Below are 20369 nucleotides of genomic sequence, written 5' to 3' on the forward strand. Positions count from 1 at the left end.
TTCTGCAACTTTACCGGCAGTCCTGCCTCCATAGCTGCCTCCTCGGGGCTGACAAAATCCAGCCCATTCTGTCAGCTAGAACAATGCAGGGCAGAATCAATGCCATGACATTTGGTGCATTGCTGCTGCTGCTGCAACCTGGCTATGTTATCTTTCTGAATAATTTCCATTATACCCAAGTGTTAACAAGAAAGAGCAGTTTGTCTTTCATGCACAAATCAGAGTATGTTGTTCTAAGTTATTTGATAAATTTATAACAACATAAACTATTTTAACAGCTTCAACAGAACCATTGACTGCAAGTACAGAGTCGACCACTGCAGCACTGACCTCGACATCAGCTCCTGCCTCAACAATTACAGCAGCAGCATCAACTACAGGGAGCTCTACTCCAGCACTGACATCTGAATCAACGACCATCTCAACAGTACCTCTCAGTACAACAAGTGGTGAGTATCCTAGTCAACCTTTATCAGCAGTTTCATTCTGATTCCTGTAAATCAAATTCAGGATTAGGAACACATAATGAAATAACATCAAAATGTTGTAGTTGATTGTGTCTGCTAGAACACTGCAGGGGAGAATCATGTGCCATCACATTTGGTGCATTGCTGCTGCTGCAACCAGGCTAAGTTATCTTTTCCTGAGAAATTCCCATTATACCCAAGTGGTAACATAAGAGTATAAGAAATAAGAGCAGGAGTAGGTCATACGGCCCCTCGAGACTGCTCCACCATTCCATAAGATCATGGAAGATCATCAACCTCAACTCCACTTTCCCGCCCAATCTCCATATCCCTTGATTCCCCTAGAGTCCAAAAATCTATCTAGCTCAGCCTTGAATATACTGAAAGACTCAGCATTCACAGCCCTCTGGGGCAGAGAATTCCAAAGATTTACAACCCTCTGAGTGCAGAAATTCCTCCTCATCTCAGTCTTAAATGGCCTACCCCTTATCCTGAGGCTATGGGCTCGATTTTCCAAGCCGCTAGGAGGCGGGTTTGGAGGTGGGAGCGGTGGGAAAATTGCAGAATCGGGGGGCAGGAACCCATCCCGCCCCCAACCCGCCTCTGTTCCAATGTCCCAGGAGGCGGGTACCCGACCTGTGCTGGGAGCCGCCCCCCCGAGGCGGGAAGGGGATTAGTGCCAATTAACTGCCTGTTAACAGGTAGTTAACAGGCAGTTTTTTGCCTAATCCCTGTTTTTAGCACTGAAGTGTGGGCTGTCCGATGGCTCTGAACCACACCAAGTTAGCGAGGCGGGCCATCGGTCTGCAGGGGTTGGAGGAGCCGAGATGTCCGTTGTGCAGGTGAGTGATGGGTGCATGTGTGCAGAGGTAAGTGTGTGAGGTAAGTGTAAAGTATTTTAATAAGTTTTACTTACCTTTACTTTCTCCTGTAGGCTTCCTTCCTTCAGTTCTCAGGAGTCCCTCAGCTCACCGGCACAGAAAGCAGAATGGCCGCTGAACTGTCAAAAGCTGCAGCCTCTGCTTTCTGGTCTGGAGAGCTCTCTAACTGAGTCTGAGTAAGAGGACTCAAGTTAGAAGACAGATTGTCAGTGTTTGACAGCTTCACAGAGCTGTCAAACACTGATTTTTCATCTGTCAAAAGCTCTTGACAGATGAAATGTCAATCGCTGACGTCACCAGTAACCGGGTGTCCATTAATAGGCCTGCTGAGCCCGCTGGGTGGGCTTAACAAGGTCAATCAAGGGAAAATAGCATGGGTTGGCCACAAGTTGATGGAGGTCAGACTACAACCCAAAAAGTGGGAGTCCCACTTCCAAAAGCTCCCCATTGACAAATTCGAGCCCTATGACCCCTAGTCCTAGAGACTCCAGCCAGGGGAAACAACCACTCAGCATCTACCCTGTCAATCCCTTTCGGAATCTTGTATGTTTCAATTAGATCACCTCTCATTCTTCTAAACTCCAGAGAGTACAGGCCCATTCTACACAATCTCTCCTCATAGGACAGCCCTCTCATCCCAGGAATCAATCTAGTGAACCTTCTAGTTCTAGTGAACCCAACATCCGGACACCACAGCAGGTAAGTGTGGCATGCTGTGGGTCTACTGTAATGTTTCTGCATTGATGACAGCTGCAGAAGAGGTGTGAAGGATCCAATGGTGCACTGGTGAGTTTCAGAGGTAAGAAAATGTTGGGAAATTTATTGTTAATGCATTTAAACTTTTCTGTAGGTAACAAGTTTTCAATTGTATGTGTAGACCCACCTCATTAGAAGAACCTCTCACCAGTGACAGATTGCTTTTGTAACCTCTCCTACAGCTGCCATCTGTTCTAGCCTATGGAGGGAGTCATTGGAGAGCCTGGGTGCAAGAGCTCACCTTTATACAGTGATTGTCGGCATTTGCAGCACCTCAATGCTGTTAAACGCTGAGAAATCAGCTCACAAAAAAAATTGTGCGTGGTCCCTTTACGAAAACTGGCAGATGACATGTTGTCAAATGACGTCACTTGGCTGACTTCATCTTAATTGGCCAGCAAGCCCGAAGTAACAAGCGGGCGTAACAAGGCCAATTGATGTAAAATCACGTCTGTAGGCCGGATGTACTTTGGGCGGGACTGGAACCTGGAAGCCACCTGACCCGCACCCAAGCCGCATTGATTGAGAAAATCGCGGCCTTTGTGTTTTCCTCACAGCTTACTGTCCCACCAACTTTGAATCATCAGCAAACTTGGATACATTACACTTGGTCCCTTCATCTAGGTCATTAATATAGATTGTAAATAGCTGAGGCCCCAACACAAATCCTTGCGGCACCCTACTAGTTACAGCCTGCCAACCTGAAAATAATCCGTTTAACCCTGCTCTCTGTTTTCTCTCCGTTAACCAATCCTCTATCCATGTTACTATATTACCCCCAACCCTATGAACCCTAATCTTGTGTAACAACCTTTTATGTGGCTCTTTATCAAATGCCTTTTGGAAATTCAAATATACTACAGCCACTGGTTCCCTTTATCTACCCTGCCAGTTACATCCTCAAAAAACTCTAATAAATTTGTCAAACACGATTTCCCTTTCATAAAACCATGTTCACTCTGCCTAATCATGTTACGATTTTCGAAGTGACTTGATACCACTTCCTTAGCAATGGATTCCAGCATTTTCCAAACAACTGATGTCAGGCTAACTGGCCTGTGGTTCCCTGTTTTCTCTCTCCCTCCTTTCTTGAAGAGCGGTGTTACATTTGCGTTATTCCAATCCGCTGGAACATTCCAGAATCTAGGAAATTTTGGAAGATCAAAACCAATGCATCCACTATCTCTTCAGCCACCTCTTTTAGAACCCTAGGATGTAGGCCGTCAGGTCCAGGGGATTTGTCGGCTTTTAGTCCCATTAGTTGCTCTAGTACTTTTTCTCTAATTATATTAATTACGTTAAGTTCCTCACCCTCATTAGACGCTTGTTTCAAGAAATATCAGTTTGTCTTTCATGCACAAATCAGTGTATGTTGTTCCAAGTTTTCTATTTGCCTTTATAACAATATAATTTACTTTAACAGCATCAACAGAAACATCGACTGCAAGTACAGAGTCGACCACTGCAGCACCGACCTCGACATCAGCTCCTGCCTCAACAAGTACAGCAGCAGCAACAACTACAGGGAGCTCTACACCAGCACTGACATCTGAATCAACGACCATCTCAACAGCACCTCTCAGTACAACAAGTGGTGAGTATCCTAGTAAACCTTTATCAGCAGTTAAATTCTGATTCCTTTCAATCAAATGCAGGATTAGGAACACATAATGAAACAACATCAAAATGTTGTAGTTTTATTGTGTCAGCTAGAACAATGCAGGGGAGAATCAATGCCGTGACATTTGGTGCATTGCTGCTGCTGCTGCAACCTGGCTATGTTATCTCTCTGACAAATTTCCATTATACCCAAGTGGTAACAAGAAATATCAGTTTGTCTTTCATGCACAAATCATAATATGATGTTCCAAGTTTCCTATTTGTCTTTATAACAACATAAACTACTTTAACAGCATCAACAGAAACATCGACTGCAAGTACAGAGTCGACCACTGCAGCACCGATCTCGACATCAGCTCCTGCCTCAACAAGCACAGCAGCAGCAACAACTACAGGGAGCTCTACTCCAGCGCTGACATCTGAATCAACGACCATCTCAACAGCACCTCTCAATACAACAAGTGGTGAGTATCCCAGTGAACCTTTATCAGCAGTTTCATTCTGATTCCTTTCATTCAAATGCAGGATTAGGAACAGATAATGAAGGAACATCAAAATGTTGTAGTTTTATTGGGCTGGATTTTCTCAATGGGAAGTTTTTGGAGGTGGGATTGGTGCTTGCCGGCTTTCAATCCTGCCTCCATCAGCTTCTGGCCAACCAGCGGGATTTTCTCCTGATTGACCTTGTTAAGCCCGCCCAGCAGGCTCTGCAGGCCAATTAGGGGGAAGTCAGTGGCAGAGCATGTCAAGGTATGACATGCCACCTGTCAAGACGTTTTGAAAGAAGAAAGGTCATCGCTTGACAGCTCTGTGAAGCTGTCAAACACTGACATTCTGTGAAATTTGATGAGACCTTGTGTTCAGGACTCATCAAACATTTCAACTTTGCAGAAATCACCTGGCTGTTGGTTCGGAGGATCCAACAGCCAGTCTGTGAAATCTACAATGAAGATGTCGGGACTCCAGCTCCACACCGGCTGAAGGCTGTAGACAGAAACAAAGGTAAGTGAACATTTTCTAAAACTTTACACTCACCTTACATACGTACCACTCCACACTTGCACCCATCACTCACCTCTACATCTCACTTTCAAACCCCTCCGACCCCCGCAGACCTCCTACTTGTCTCCTACACCCTGGCGGGGTTCCCCGAGGTTGGGAAGCCTGCACTTTGGAAGGAGAAATGGGGATAATCCTAATTTACTGCCGGTTAACTACCTCGAGGAGACGGGACGGCTTCCCGCCTCCTGGCAAGATGGCATGGAGGTGGATTGGGGGCGGGTTTGCAAATTTAACGGCAGTCCCGCCTCCATACCCACCTCCTCAGGGCTGACAAAAGCAACCCATTCTGTCAGCTAGAACAATGCAGGGTAGAATCGATGCCATGACATATGGTGCATTGCTGCTGCTGCTACAACCTGGCTATGTTATCTTTCTGAAAAATTTCCATTATACCCAAGTGTTAACAAGAAATAGCAGTTTGTCTTTCATGCACAAATCATAGTATGTTGTTCCATATTTCCTATTTGCCTTTATAACAACATAAACTACTTTAACAGCATCAACAGAAACATCGAATGCAAGTATAGAGTCGACCACTGCAGCACCGACCTCGACATCAGCTCCTGCCTCAACAAGCACAGCAGCAGCAACAACTACAGGGAGCTCTACTCCAGCACTGACATCTGAATCAACGACCATCTCAACAGCACCTCTCAGTACAACAAGTGGTGAGTATCCTAGTAAACGTTTATCAGCAGTTTCATTCTGATTCCTTTCAATCAAATGCAGGATTAAGAACACATAATGAAAGAACGTCAAAATATTGTAGTTTTATTGTGTCTGCTAGAACAATGCAGGGGAGGATCATGTGCCATCACATTTGGAGCATTGCTGCTGCTGCTGCAACCTGGCTATACTGGCCTGTATATTCTGATGCCTACGGGTGTGTATGAGCTGTGTACACACCCGTAGGGACATCGGAAATGTCGGTTTCAGGCATGCGAAGCGCATGCACTGAAAACCGGTATTTCAGATCTGTCAAGAATGCTCTGGACAGATCGGACGCCTGCCCTGGAGATGGGCCTCTGCAGGCGGATAGTTCTGCTTTCTGGAGAACCTCCGCCTGCAGAAAACCCTTAGAAATCTTACGCCTGGTAAAAGTAGGCGTAAGAGCTGCTTTTACCAGCATAAGAGTTGAAAAAAAGGTTAAAAAAAATTACTTTTCCCTCATTTATAATTTTTAAATACTTTTAAAAAAGGTAAATTTATATTTTAGCCCCGCAAAAGCTTTGATTATTTTTTTCAAAAAATTAATTGTTTGTTTAAAATAATTACTTTATTGTAATTTAAACCATCTTAAAAATGTGATGGTTTTAAAAGAAATAATTTTATGTTTTAATGTGTTTTTGGGGTGATCTCCATTCATATATTTGACAGGTCTATCTGTCTAGTGTATGAAGGGAGATTCCCTTCTCCTATTGGCTGGTCTGGCCCACATGATCCCAGGGACACTTGCGAACCGCATGCACCTCTGGGATACGTAGGCCCTGCGCATTTCGAGTTTTGAGAGGCCCAGGAGCGGAAGTGTACGCCCCTTGGGAGACCTCAGGTAAGTTGGTAAATTTTTTCCAGATCGGGGGCCTCAGCACACAGGAAGCCTCCGATCGGAAAATACGAGCCATTATCTTTCAGAAAAATTTCCATCATACCCAAGTGGTAACAAGAAATAGCAGTTTGTCTTTCATCCACAAATCATAGTATGTTGTTCTAAGTTAATTGTTTGACATTTAACAACATTAACTACTTTAACAGCAACAACAGAAACATCGACTGCAAGTACAGAGTCGACCACTGCAGCACCGACCTCGACATCAGCTCCTGCCTCAACAAGCACAGCAGCAGCAACAACTACAGGGAGCTCTACTCCAGTATTGACCTCTGAATCAACGAGCATCTCAACAGCACCTCTCAGTACAACAAGTGGTGAGTATCCTAGTAAACCTTTATCAGCAGTTTCATTCTGATTCCTTTCAATCAAATGCAGGATTAGGAACAGAAAATAAACGATCATCAAAATGTTGTAGTTTTGTTGGGCTGGATTTTCTCAATGGGAAGTTTTTGGAGGTGGGGCTGCTGCTTGCCGGCTTTCAATCCCGCCTCCATCAGCTTCTGGCCAACCAGAGGGATTTTCTCCTGATTTACCTTGTTAAGCCCACCCAGCAGGCTCTGCCGGCCAATTAGGGGGAAGTCAGCGGCAGAGCACGTCAACATATGACGTGCCACCTGTCAAGAAGTTTTGAAAGAAGAAATGTCATCGTTTGTCAGCTCTATGAAATTGTCAAACACTGACATTCTGTGTAGTTTAATGTGACCTTGATTTCAGGACTCATCAAACCTTTAGCTTTGCATTAAATCACCTGGCTATTGGTTCGGAGGATCCAACAGCCAGTCTGTGATATCTACAATGGAGATTTCGGGACTCCGGCTCCACAGCGGCTGAAGGCTGTAGACAGAAACAAAAGTAAGTGAACATTTTCTAACACTTTACACTCACCTTACATACTTGCCACTCCACACTTGCTCCCATCACTCACCTCTACATCGCACTTTCAGACCCTTCCGACTCCCACAGACCTCCTACTCGTCTCGTCCACCCTGACGGGGTTCCCCGAGGTCGGGAAGCCTGCACATCGGCAGGAAAAATGGGGATAATCCAAATTTTCTGTCTGTTAACATCCTGTTAACAGGCAGTTAATAGGCTTTAATCCCTTTCCCGCCTCGAGGAGATGGGACCAAGGGCAGGACGGCTTCCCGCCTCCTGGCAAGAGGGCATGGAGGTGGGTTAGGGGAGGGTTTGCCACCTGTCCCCAGAATCTGCAACTTTACCAGCAGTCCCGCCTCCATACCCGACTCCTCGGGGCTGACAAAATCCAGCCCACTCTGTCAGCTAGAACCATGCAGGGGAGAATCAATGCCATGACATTGGGTGCATTGCTGCTGCTGCTGCAACCTGGCTATGTTATCCTTCTGAATAATTTCCATTATACCCAAGTGTTAACAAGAAATAGCAGTTTGTCTTTCATGCACAAATCATAGTATGTTGCTCCATGTTTCCTATTTGCCTTTATAACAACATAAACTACTTTAACAGCATCAACAGAATCATCGACTGCAAGTACAGAATCGACCACTGCAGCGCCGACCTCGACATCAGCTCCTGCCTCAACAAGCACAGCAGCAGCAACAACTACAGGGAGCTCTACTCCAGCACTGACATCTGAATCAACGACCATCTCAACAGCACCTCTCAGTACAACAAGTGGTGAGTATCCTAGTAAACCTTTATCAGCAGTTTCATTCTGATTCCTTTCAATCAAATGCTGGATTAGGAACAGATAATGAAACAACATCAAAATGCTGTAGTTTTATTGGGCTGGATTTTCTCAATGGGAAGTTTTTGGAGGTGGGACTGCTGCTTGCCGGCTTTCAATCCCGCCTCCATCAGCTTCTGGCCAACCAGCAGGAGTTTCTCCTGATTTACCTTGTTAAGCCCGCCCAGCAGGCTCTGCAGGCCAATTAGGTGGAAGTCAGTGGCAGAGCACATCAATGTTTGACGTGCCACCTTTCAAGAAGTTTTGAAAGTATAAATGTCATCATTTGACAGCTCTGTGAAGCTGTCAAACACTGACATTCTGTGCAGTTTGAAGAGACCTTGTGTTCAGGACTCATCAAACCTTTCAACTTTGCAGAAATCACCTGGCTGTTGGTTCGGAGGATCCAACAGCCAGTCTGTGATATCTACAATGGAGATGTCGGGACTCCGGCTCCACAGCGGCTGAGGGCTTTAGACAGAAACAAAGGTAAGTGAACATTTTCTAACACTTTAGACTCACCTTACATGCTTACCACTCCACACTTGCACCCATCACTACATCACACTTTCAGACCTCTCTGACCCCCGCAGACCTCCTACTCGTCTCCTACACCCTGACGGGGATCCCCGAGGTCGGGAAGCCTGCACTTCAGAAGGAAAAATGGGGATAATCCAAATTTTCTGCCTGTTAACAGGCAGTTAATAGGCTTTAATCCCTTTCCCGCCTCAAGAATACAGGACCCAGGGCAGGACGGCTTCCCGTCTCCTGGCAAGAGGACAAGGAGTCGGGTCAGGGGCGGGTTTGCCACCCGCCCCCAGATTCTGCAACTTTACCGGCAGTCCCGCCTCCACACTCGCCTCCTCGGGGCTGACAAAATTCAGCCCATTCTGTCAGCTAGAACAATGCAGGGGAGAATCAATGCCATGGCATTTGGTGCATTGCTGCTGCTGCTGCAACCTGGCTATGTTATCCTTCTGAATAATTTTCATTATACCCAAGTGTTAACAAGAAATAGCAGTTTGTCTTTCATGCACAAATCATAGTATGTTGCTCCATGTTTCCTATTTGCCTTTATAACAACATAAACTACTTTAACAGCATCAACAGAAACATCGACTGCAAGTACAGAGTCGACCACTGCAGCACCGACCTCGACATCAGCTCCTGCCTCAACAAGCACAGCAGCAGCAACAACTACAGGGAGCTCTACTCCAGTATTGACCTCTGAATCAACGACCATCTCAACAGCACCTCTCAGTACAACAAGTGGTGAGTATCCTAGTAAACCTTTATCAGCAGTTTCATTCTGATTCCTTTCAATCAAATGCAGGATTAGGAACAGACAATGAAAGAACATCAAAATGTTGTAGTTTTATTGTGTCTGCTGGAACAATGCAGGGGAGAATCATGTGCCATCACATTTGGAGCATTGCTGCTGCTGCTGCAACCTGGCTATATTGGCCTGTATATGCTGATGCCTACGGGTGTGTACGAACTGTGTACCCACCTGTAGGGACATCGTGAATACTGGTTTCAGGCATGCGAAGCGCATGCACTGAAAACCAGTATTTCAGATCTCTCAAGAATGCTCCTGACAGATCGGACGCCTGCCCTGGAGAAGGGCCTCTGCGGGCAGATAGTTCTGCTTTCTGGAGAACCTCCGCCCGCAGAAAACCCTTCGAAATCTTACGCCTGGTAAAAGTAGGCGTAAGAGCTGCTTCTGCCAGCATAAGAGTTGAAAAAAAGTTTTCAAAAATTATTTTTCACTTATTTGTAATTTAAAAATACTTTTAAAACAGGTAAATTTATTTTTAGCTCCGTAAAAACCTTTGATTATTTTTTTCAAAAAATTAAACTTTTGTTTAAAATATTTAATTTATTGAAATTTAAACTCATTTTAAAAACATGATGGTTTTAAAAAAAAATTATTTTATGTTTTAATGTGTTTTTGGGGTGATCTCCATTCATATATTTGACAGGTCTATCTGTCAAGTGTATGAAGAGAGATTCTCTTCTACTGGCTGGTCTGGCCCAAGTGATCCCAGGGACACATTGAACCGCATGCAGCTCTGGGATAAGTGGGCGCTGCGCATTTCTAGTTTTGAGAGGTCCAGGAGCGGAAGTATACGCAAGACCTCAGGTAAGTTCATAGATTTTTTCCAGATCGGAGGCCTCCGCACGCAGGAAAATACGAGCCATTATCTTTCTGACAAATTTCCATTATTCACAAGTGGTAACAAGAAATAGCAGTTTGTCTTTCATGCACAAATCATGGTATGCTGTTCCAAGTTTCCTATTTGCCTTTATAACAACATAAACTACTTTAACAGCATCAACAGAAACATCGACTGCAAGTACAGAGTCGACCACTGCAGCACCGACCTCGACATCAGCTCCTGCCTCAACAAGCACAGCAGCAGCAACAACTACAGGGAGCTCTACTCCAGCACTGACATCTGAATCAACGACCATCTCAACAGCACCTCTCAGTACAACAAGTGGTGAGTATCCTAGCAAACCTTTATCAGCAGTTTCATTCTGATTCCTTTCAATCAAATGCAGGATTAGGAACAGATAATGAAAGAACATCAAAATGTTGTAGTTTTATTGGGCTGGATTTTCTCAATGGGAAGTTTTTGGAGGCGGGGCTGCTGCTTGCCGGCTTTCAATCCCGCCTCCATCAGCTTCTGGCCAACCAGAGGGATTTTCTCCTGATTGACCTTGTTAAGCCGCCCAGCGGGCTCTGCAGGCCAATTAGGGGGAAGGCAGTGGCAGAGCCTGTCAACGTATGACCTGCCACCTGTCAAGAAGTTTTGAAAGAAGAAATGTCATCGTTTGACAGCTCTGTGAAGCTGTCAAACACTGACATTCTGTGTAGTGTAAGCGGTTTTTGATCCTAGCCCAATTGCTAGATGGACGGTTCGAATGGCCCCCGCCTTACGAAAGTTTTATACCCGGGAATTATTATTCAGAGTGTAAATGAAATAAGTCTCGGACAGGAATGCTTCGGTGAAAAATCAAACTTATATTTATTTGGTCTAACATACACTGGCTAAAACATGCACTACTAAACAAAATCACTGTCTCTGTGGAGAATAAAATCCAGGTTACAAACAATATACATACAGTACAAAACTGGGGACTATAACAAGCAGTAATTCCCTTGTTGCTATGGTGGACCCTAATTCCACCCCTACCAATGAATTACCCAGTCGCATAAACCCCTTCACCTGGCTGAACCAAACGAAGCTCCCACCCTCGGAATAGCCCAAAAACTTCACTTCTGAGAAAAGTCTGAGCCCTTACAACTCACGGGTTACCGGCTTGGGACACTCGAGACTGTGCTTACCCCCACACGTGGTGGGTTTCGATCGCTCCACTCGGCGGCTTCCCTGGTACTTCTTGTTAGGTCGATCTTGTTGGAGCGGGAGTGAGAGAGAATGGTGGGAAAGGGTTTATCCTTATAGGAGTCTGGCTACCCCTATCTTTCCCGCCAATCTTTTAAAATCCTTTTGTTTCCAAGCACTGCGGTGCTTAATCAGTGATGGGTCATCATCGGACTCATGAGTATTCGTGATTGGATTAATGGCCCTAAGTCTGTGACATATCTTTGGTCTTTGTGTAGGGAAAAACTGGCTTCTCTTCGGCTGGCAGAGGCTAGTGGGTTCATTGTTCTGCTTCTCTTCTGAGATGGAGGTGAGAAGTGCTTTTGCATATTAGAGTGGCTTTCTAATAAGTTCAAGTACAATGGGCCCCTTCCTTTTTCCAGGACTGCCAGACGAACCCATACATTCTGGGTGACAGATAGTTCTTTTGTCACAGCCAACTGCCATGCGTTCTCTGGAGTTGTAACAAACCAGTCCCCGACACAGCTGCACAGGGCGATCCCACCACAGGAAAAACACCTTCAGAAAAATCCCATAAAGTCCACAAAAATATTCTCGACTGAGTCCACTCTTCAAACAGAGACTTTGCGATCTCTTCAGTAGTTTAATGAGGCCTTGTGTTCAGGACTCATCAAACCTTTCAACTTTGCAGAAATCACCTGGCTGTTGGTTCAGAGGATCCAACAGCCAGTCTGTGATATCTACAATGGAGATGTCGGGGCTCCGGCTCCACAGCGGCTGAAGGCTGTAGACAGAAACAAAGGTATATGAACATTTTCTAACACTTTACACTCACCTTACGTACTTACCACTCCACACTTGCACCCATCACTCACCTCTACATCGCACTTTCAGATACCCTTTGACTCCCGCAGACCTCCTACTCGTCTCCTACACTCTGGCAGGGTTCCCCGAGGTCGGGAAGCCTGCACATCGGAAAGTAAAATGGGGCTAATCCTAATTTACTGCCTCTTAACTAACAGGTAGTTAATAGGCTTTAATCCCTTTCCCGCCTCGAGGAGACAAGACCCGGGGCAGGACGACTTCCCGCCTCCTGGCAAGAGGGCATGGAGGTGGGTTGGGGGCGGGTTTACCACCCGCACCCAGGTTCTGCAACTTTACCAGCAGTCCCGCCTCCATACCCACCTCCTCGGGGCTGACAAAATCCAGCCCATTCTGTCAGCTAGAACAATGCAGGGGAGAATCAATGCCATGACATTGGGTGCATTGCTGCTGCTGCTGCAACCTGGCTATGTTATCTTTCTGAATAATTTCCATTACACCCAAGTGTTAGCAAGAAATAGCAGTTTGTCTTTCATGCACAAATCATGGTATGATGTTCCATGTTTCCTATTTGCCTTTACAACATAAACTACTTTAACAGCATCAACAGAAACATCGAATGTAAGTACAGAGTCGACCACTGCAGCACCGACCTCGACATCAGCTCCTGCCTCAACAAGCACAGCAGCAGCACCAACTACAGGGAGCTCTACTCCAGTATTGACATCTGAATCAACGACCGTCTCAACAGCACCTCTCAGTACAACAAGTGGTGAGTATCCCAGTCAACCTTTATCAGCACTTTCATTCTGATTCCTTTCAATCAAATGCAAGATTGGGAAAACATAATGAAAGAACATCAAAATGTTGTAGTTTTATTGTGTCTGCTAGAACAATGCAGGGGAGAATCATGGGCCATGATATTTGGTGCATTGCTGCTGCTGCAACCTGGCTATATTGTCCCGTATATTCCGATGCCTACAGGTGTGTATGCGCTGTGTACACACCCGTAAGAACATCGGAAATGCCGGTTTCAGGCATGCAAAGCGCATGCGCTGAAAATCGGCATTTCCGACATATCGGACACCTGCCCTGGAGAAGGGCCTCTGCGGGCGGATAGTTCCACTTTCTGGAGAACCACCGCCCGCAGAAAACCCTGAGAAATCTTACGCCTGGTAAAAGCAGGCGTAAGGCCTGCTTTTACCAGCATATGAGTTGAAAAAAGTAAAAAATATATATATTTTTCACTGATTTATAATGTTAAAATACTTTTTAAAAGGGTATGTTTATTTTTAGCCCTGTAAAAACTTTGATTTTTTTTTTAGAAAATTAAATTTTTGTTTACAATATTTAATTTATTGTAATTTAAACTCATTTAAAAAATGTGATTTAAAAAAAAAATTACTTTATGTTTTACTGTGTTTTTGGGGTGATCTCCATTCAGATATTTGACAGGTCTATCTGTCAAGTGTATGAAGGGAGATTCCCTTCTCCTATTGGCTCCCCTTGGCCCACATGATCCCAGAGATGCTTGCGAACCGCATGCTCCTCTGGTATACGTGCGCCTTGCGCATTTCGAGTTTGGAGAGGACCAGGAGCGGAAGTGTACGCACCTTGGGAGACCTCAGGTAAGTTGGTAGATTTTTTCCAGATCGGAGGCCTCCGCACGCAGGAAGCTTCCGATCGGAAAATACGAGCCAATATCTTTCAGACAGATTTTCATTATACCCAAGTGGTAACAAGAAATAGCAGTTTGTCTTTCATGCACAATTCATAGTATGTTGTTCTAAGTTATTTGTTTGACTATAACAAAATTAACTACTTTAACAGCATCAACAGAAACATCGACTGCAAGTACAGAGCCGACCACTGCAGCACCGACCTCGACATCAGCTCCTGCCTCAACAAGCACAGCAGCAGCAACAACTACAGGGAGCTCTACTCCAGCATTGACATCTGAATCAACGACCATTTCAACAGCACCTCTCAGTACAACAAGTGGTGTGTATCCTAGTCAACCTTTATCAGCAGTTTCATTCTAATTCCTTTCAATCAAATGCAGGATTAGGAACACAAAATAAAACAACTTCAAAATGTTGTAGTTTTATTGTGTCTGCTAGAACAATGTAGGGAAGAATCATATGCCATCACATTTGGTGCATAGCTGCTGCTGCTGCAACCTGGCTTGCTATCTTTCTGACAAATTCCCATTATACCCAAGTGGTAACATAAGAGTATAAGAAATGAGAGCAGGAGTAGGCCATATGGCCCCTCGAGCCTGCTCCGCCATTCCATAAGATCATGGAAGATCATTGACCTCAACTCTACTTTCCTGCCCGATCTCCATATCCCTTGATTCCCCGAGAGTCCAAAAATCTATATCTCAGCCTTGAATATACTCAAAGGCTCAGCATTCACAGCCCTCTGGGGCAGAGAATTCCAATGATTCACAACCCTTTGAGAGCAGAAATTCCTCCTCATCTCACTCTTAAATAGCCTACCATTTATCCTGAGACTATAACCCCTAGTTCTCAACACTCCAGCCAGGGGAAACAACCTCTCAGCATCTACCCTGTCAATCCCCTTCAGAATCGTGTATGTTTCAAAGAGATCACCTCTCATTCTTCTAAACTCCAGAGAGTATAGACCCACTCTACACAATCTCTCATCATAGGACAGCCCTCTCATCTCAGGAATCAATCTAGTGAACCTTCTAGTTCTAGTGAACCCAACATCCGGACACCACACCAGGTAAGTGTGGCATGCTGTGGGTCTACTGTAATGTTTCTGTACTGATGACAGCTGCAGAAGAGGTGTGAAGGGTCCAGTGGTGCACTGGTGAGTTTCAGAGGTAAGAAAATGTTGGGAAATTAATTTTTAATGCATTTAGACTTTTCTGTAGGTAACAAGTTTTCAATTGTATGTGTAGTCCCACCTCATTAGGAGAACGTCTCACCAGTGACAAATCGCTTCTGTAACCTCACCTGCACCTGGATGTACTTGGGGGCGGGACTGGAACACGGAAGCCACCTGACCCGCACAAAAGCCGTATCAATCGAGCTGTGTTCTCCTCACAGCTTACTGTCACACCAACTTTGAATCATCAGCAAACTTGGATACATTACACTTGGTTCCTTTATCTAGGTCATTAATATAGATTGTAAATAGCTGAGGCCCCAACACTGATCCTTGCGGCACCCCACTAGTTACAGCTTGCCAACCTGAAAATTATCCGTTTATCCATACTCTCTGTTTTCTGTCCGTTAACCAATCCTTTATCCATGCTACTATATTACACCCAACCCCATGAGCCCTAATCTTGTGTAATAACCTTTTATATGGCACCTTATCGAATGTCTTTTGAAAATCCAAATATACTACTTCCACTGGTTCCTCTTTGTATACCCTGCTAGTTACATCCTCAAAAAACTAATAAATTGGTCAAACATGATTTCCCTTTCATAAAACCATGTTGACTCTGCCTAATCATGTTAGATTTTCGAAGTGACTTGATACCACTTTCTTAGCAATGGATTCCAGCATTTTCCAAATGACTGATGTCAGGCTAACTGGCCTGTAGTTTCCTGTTTTCTCTCTCCCTCCTTTCTTGAATAGCAGTATTACATTTGCGTTCTTCAAATCCGCTGGGAACCTTCCTAATCTAGGGAATTTTGGAAGATCAAAACCAATGCATCCACTATCTCGTCAGCCACCTCTTTCAAAACCCTAGGATGTAGGCCATCAGGATTTGTCGGCTTTTAGTCCCATTAGTTTCTCTAGTACTTTTTCTCTACTTATATTAATTACGTTAAGTTCCTCACCCTCATTAAACCCTTGGTTCAAGAAATAGCAGTTTGTCTTTCATGCACAAATCATAGTATGTTGTTCCAAGTTTCCTATTTGCCTCTATAACAACATAAACTACTTTAACAGCATCAACAGAAACATCGACTGCAAGTACAGAGTCGACCACTGCAGCACCGACCTCGACATCAGCTCCTGCCTCAACAAGCACAGCAGCAGCAACAACTACAGGGAGCTCTACACCAGCACTGACATCTCAATCCATGACCATCTCAACAGCACCTCTCAGTACAAGTGGTGAGTATCCTAGTAAACCTTTATCAGCAGTTTCATTCTGATTCCTTTCAATCAAATGCAGGATTAGGAACACACAATAAAACAGCATCAAAATTTTGTAGTTTCATTCTGTCAGCCAGAACAATGAGGGGAGAATCATGTGCCATGATATTTGGTGCATTGCTGCTGCTGCTGCAACATGGCTATATTATCTTTGTGACACATTTCCATTATACCCAAGTGGTAACAAGAAATAACAGTTTGTCTTTCATGCAGAAACAATAGTATGTTGTTCCAAGTTTTCTCATTTGCCTCAATAACAACATAAACTACTTTAAAGCAACAACAGAAACATCGACTGCAAGTACAGAGTCGACCACTGCAGCACCGTCTTCGACATCAGCTCCTGCCTCAACAAGTACAGCAGCAGCAACAACTACAGGGAGCTCTACTCCAGCATTGACATCTGAATCAACGACCATCTCAACAGCACCTCTCAGTACAACAAGTGGTGAGTATCCCAGTCAACCTTTATCAGCACTTTCATTCTGATTCCTTTCAATCAAATGCAAGATTGGGAAAACATAATGAAAGAACATCAAAATGTTGTAGTTTTATTGTGTCTGCTAGAACAATGCAGGGGAGAATCATGTGCCATGACATTTGGTGCATTGCTGCTGCTGCAACCTGGCTATATTGTCCCGTATATTCCGATGCCTACAGGTGTGTACGCGCTGTGTACACACCCGTAAGAACATCGGAAATGCCGGTTTCAGGCATGCGAAGCGCATGCACTGAAAACCGGTATTTCCGATCTGTCAAGAATGCTCTTGACAGATCGGACGCCTGCCCTGGAGAAGGGCCTCTGCGGGCGGGTAGTTCCACTTTCTGGAGAACCACCGCCCGCAGAAAACCCTGAGAAATCTTACGCCTGGTAAAAGCAGGCGTAAGGCCTGCTTTTACCAGCATATGAGTTGAAAAAAGTAAAAAATATATATATTTTTCACTGATTTATAATGTTAAAATACTTTTTAAAAGGGTATGTTTATTTTTAGCCCTGTAAAAACTTTGATTATTTTTTTTAGAAAATTAAATTTTTGTTTACAATATTTAATTTATTGTAATTTAAACTCATTTAAAAAATGTGATTTAAAAAAAAAATTACTTTATGTTTTACTGTGTTTTTGGGGTGATCTCCATTCAGATATTTGACAGGTCTATCTGTCAAGTGTATGAAGGGAGATTCCCTTCTCCTATTGGCTCCCTTTGGCCCACATGATCCAAGAGACGCTTGCGAACCGCATGCTCCTCTCGTATACGTGCGCCTTGCGCATTTCGAGTTTGGAGAGGCCCAGGAGCGGAAGTGTACGCACCTTGGGAGACGTCAGGAAAGTTGGTAGATTTTTTCCAGATCGGAGGCCCCCGCATGCAGGAAGCCTCCGATCGGAAAATACGAGCCATTATCTTTCAGACAGATTTCCATTATACCCAAGTGGTAACAAGAAATAGCAGTTTGTCTTTCATCCACAATTCATAGTATGTTGTTCTAAGTTATTTGTTTGAATATAACAAAATTAACGACTTTAACAGCATCAACAGAAACATCGACTGCAAGTACAGAGTCGACCACTGCAGCACCGACCTCGACATCAGTTCCTGCTTCAAAAATCACAGCAGCAGCAACAACTACAGGGAGCTCTACTCTAGCATTGACCTCTGAATCAACGACCATCTCAACAGCACCTCTCAGTACAACAAGTGGTGTGTATCCTAGTTAACCGTTATCAGCAGTTTCATTCAGATTCCTTTCAAATGCCAGGCAATGACTATCTCCAACAAGCGAGAATCTAACAACCGCCCCTTGACATTCAATGACATTACCATCACCGAATTCACCACCGTCAACATCCTGGGGGTTACCATTGACCAGAAACTTAACTGGACCAGCCACATAAATAATGTGGCAACAAGAACAGGTCAGAGGCTAGGTATTCTGCAGTGAGTGACTCACCTCCTGACTCTCCAAAGCATTTCCATCACCTACAAGGCACAAGTAAGGGGTGTGGTGGAATACTCTCCACTTGCCTGGATGAGTGCAGCTCCAACAACACTCAAGAAGCTTGACACCATTCAGGACAAAGCAGCCTGCTTGATTGGCACCCCGTCTACCACCTTAAACATTCACCCCCTCCACCACCGGCATACTGTGGCTGCAGTGTGTACCATCTCCAAGATGCACTGCAGCAACTCACCAAGGCGTCTTCAGCAGCACCTCCCAAACCCGCAACCTCTTCCACCTAGAGGGACAAGGGCAGCAGACGCATGGGAACACCACCATCTCCAAGTCCCCCTCCAAGTCACACACCATCCTGACTTAGAAGCTTATCACCTATCCGTCATCGTCGCTGGGTCAAAATCCTGGAACTCCCTACCTAACAGCACTGTGGGAATATCTTCACCACACGGGCTGCAGCGGTTCAAGAAGGGGGCTCACCACCACCTCCTCAAGGACAAATAGGGATGGGCAATAAATGCTGGCCTTGCCAGCAAAGCCCACATCCCATAAACAAATAAAAAAATATATAATGCAGGATTAGGAACACATAATGAAACAACATCAAAATGTTGCACGTCTGTTGTGTCAGCTATGTAGTGTATGTAACCGTTCCACCTTTAAGAGAACTATTGTATGTAACCGTCCACCTTTAAGGGAACTATTTTAAGGGTTGCACTACTTTATCTTGGCTGCTGTATACTGTAATACCGGCGATGACCACACCGGTATATAAGTGCTGTGTAATGATTTATTGGACAGTTCCGCCCTGACCTTCAACCAGTAAAGTCCTGTTAAAGTTTACTCTTGTGGTCTGTGTAGTAATTCGCAATATAACACACAGACTTAACAGTGGCGACGAGTTCGATCTTACCCTGCGGCAGAGATACATCCAAGGCAGTTTAACGGGCGTCGAGAAGAGGCATCCGCCCTCGTCATTCTGCTGAGAGAAGACTCGAGTCTGCAGAGCAAAGGAAGAAGGAAGAATTCTGACACGAAGCCTTCCATCAGCAACAGGCAGTGATCATCCCTTCTATCACGGTGGTGAGTGAGCCGATCAGCGACGAGAAGCAAGTCGGCCATGTTGACTGTGAGTAGGGGAGAAAATTTTTAAAAAACGGAGGATATAAGGGCGGAGAACTTGACCACGGCCGGGGAAAGGAGCCGGACAGAAGTCGGGGCCAGAGGCGCTGAGACTGGGGCAGCGTAGGGCACGGAAGCCGCGGTGCAGGCAAACGCAGCCGGTGTGAGAGACCGGGCTACAAGCGGGAACGCAGCCGGTGTGAGAGACCGGGCTACAAGCGGGAATGCAGCCGGTGTGAGAGACCGGGCTACAAGCGGGCTGGGAGACGCAACAGCGTTGAGAGACAGCTCGACCGCGACAGGGGAAAAAGGCCGGGCAGCTACCGAGGCCGCGAGGCGCTGCGACCGGGATAGTAAGGCGCGGGAGGTAATAAAAAAAAAATACCGCGGAGAACTCAGCCGCAGCCGGGGGAGGAAAGGACCGGACTGCGAGAGGGGCTGGGAGGCACGATTGAAAACCGCTGAGGGAGAGACAGAGCCCGAGCGAGCGGGAGAGACAGAGCCCGAGCGAGCGGGAGAGCGAGGGAGACCGAGCGAGCGAGGGAGAACGAGACCGAGCGAGCGAGGGAGAACGAGACCGAGCGAGGGAGACCGAGCGAGGGAGACCGAGACCGAGCGAGCGGGAGTGACAAGCGACAGCCGAGGGGGAGAAAGGCAAACGCGGGAAACCGCCATTTTCGGAGGCGGGGAAGAAGACAAGAGCGGGAAACCGCCATTTTGAAAGTAGGCGGGGAAGAAGACAAGCGCGGGAAACCGCCATTTTGAAAGTAGGCGGGGAAAAAGACAAGCGCGGGAAACCGCCATTTTTGAAAAAAAAAGTTAAAAAAAAACATTCGTTGTTGTTTCTCAAAAAGATTGCGAAGATGCCTAAGCGTGGTAACATC

At 45.4% G+C, this 20369-nt stretch overlaps 1 protein-coding gene across 1 annotated transcript in view; it reads left to right on the forward strand.

Moving 5' to 3' along the window:
* The window catches only part of LOC147108196 (uncharacterized), a 41809-nt gene that overhangs the window by 8354 nt on the left and 13086 nt on the right, over positions 1-20369 (forward strand). The window contains exons 3-13 of the mRNA XM_086005993.1: positions 279-449; positions 3537-3698; positions 4018-4188; positions 5284-5454; positions 6539-6709; positions 7878-8048; positions 9208-9369; positions 10431-10601; positions 14100-14270; positions 16690-16860; positions 17940-18110. Of these exons, the coding sequence (XP_085862119.1) occupies positions 279-449; positions 3537-3698; positions 4018-4188; positions 5284-5454; positions 6539-6709; positions 7878-8048; positions 9208-9369; positions 10431-10601; positions 14100-14270; positions 16690-16860; positions 17940-18110 (1863 nt within the window). The remainder of the gene's footprint in view (positions 1-278; positions 450-3536; positions 3699-4017; positions 4189-5283; positions 5455-6538; positions 6710-7877; positions 8049-9207; positions 9370-10430; positions 10602-14099; positions 14271-16689; positions 16861-17939; positions 18111-20369) is intronic.

Source organism: Somniosus microcephalus, chromosome 13, assembly GCF_052327205.1.
Source record: "Somniosus microcephalus isolate GS21.2 chromosome 13, FLI_Smic_1.0, whole genome shotgun sequence".
Taxonomy (NCBI): Eukaryota; Metazoa; Chordata; class Chondrichthyes; order Squaliformes; family Somniosidae; genus Somniosus; species Somniosus microcephalus.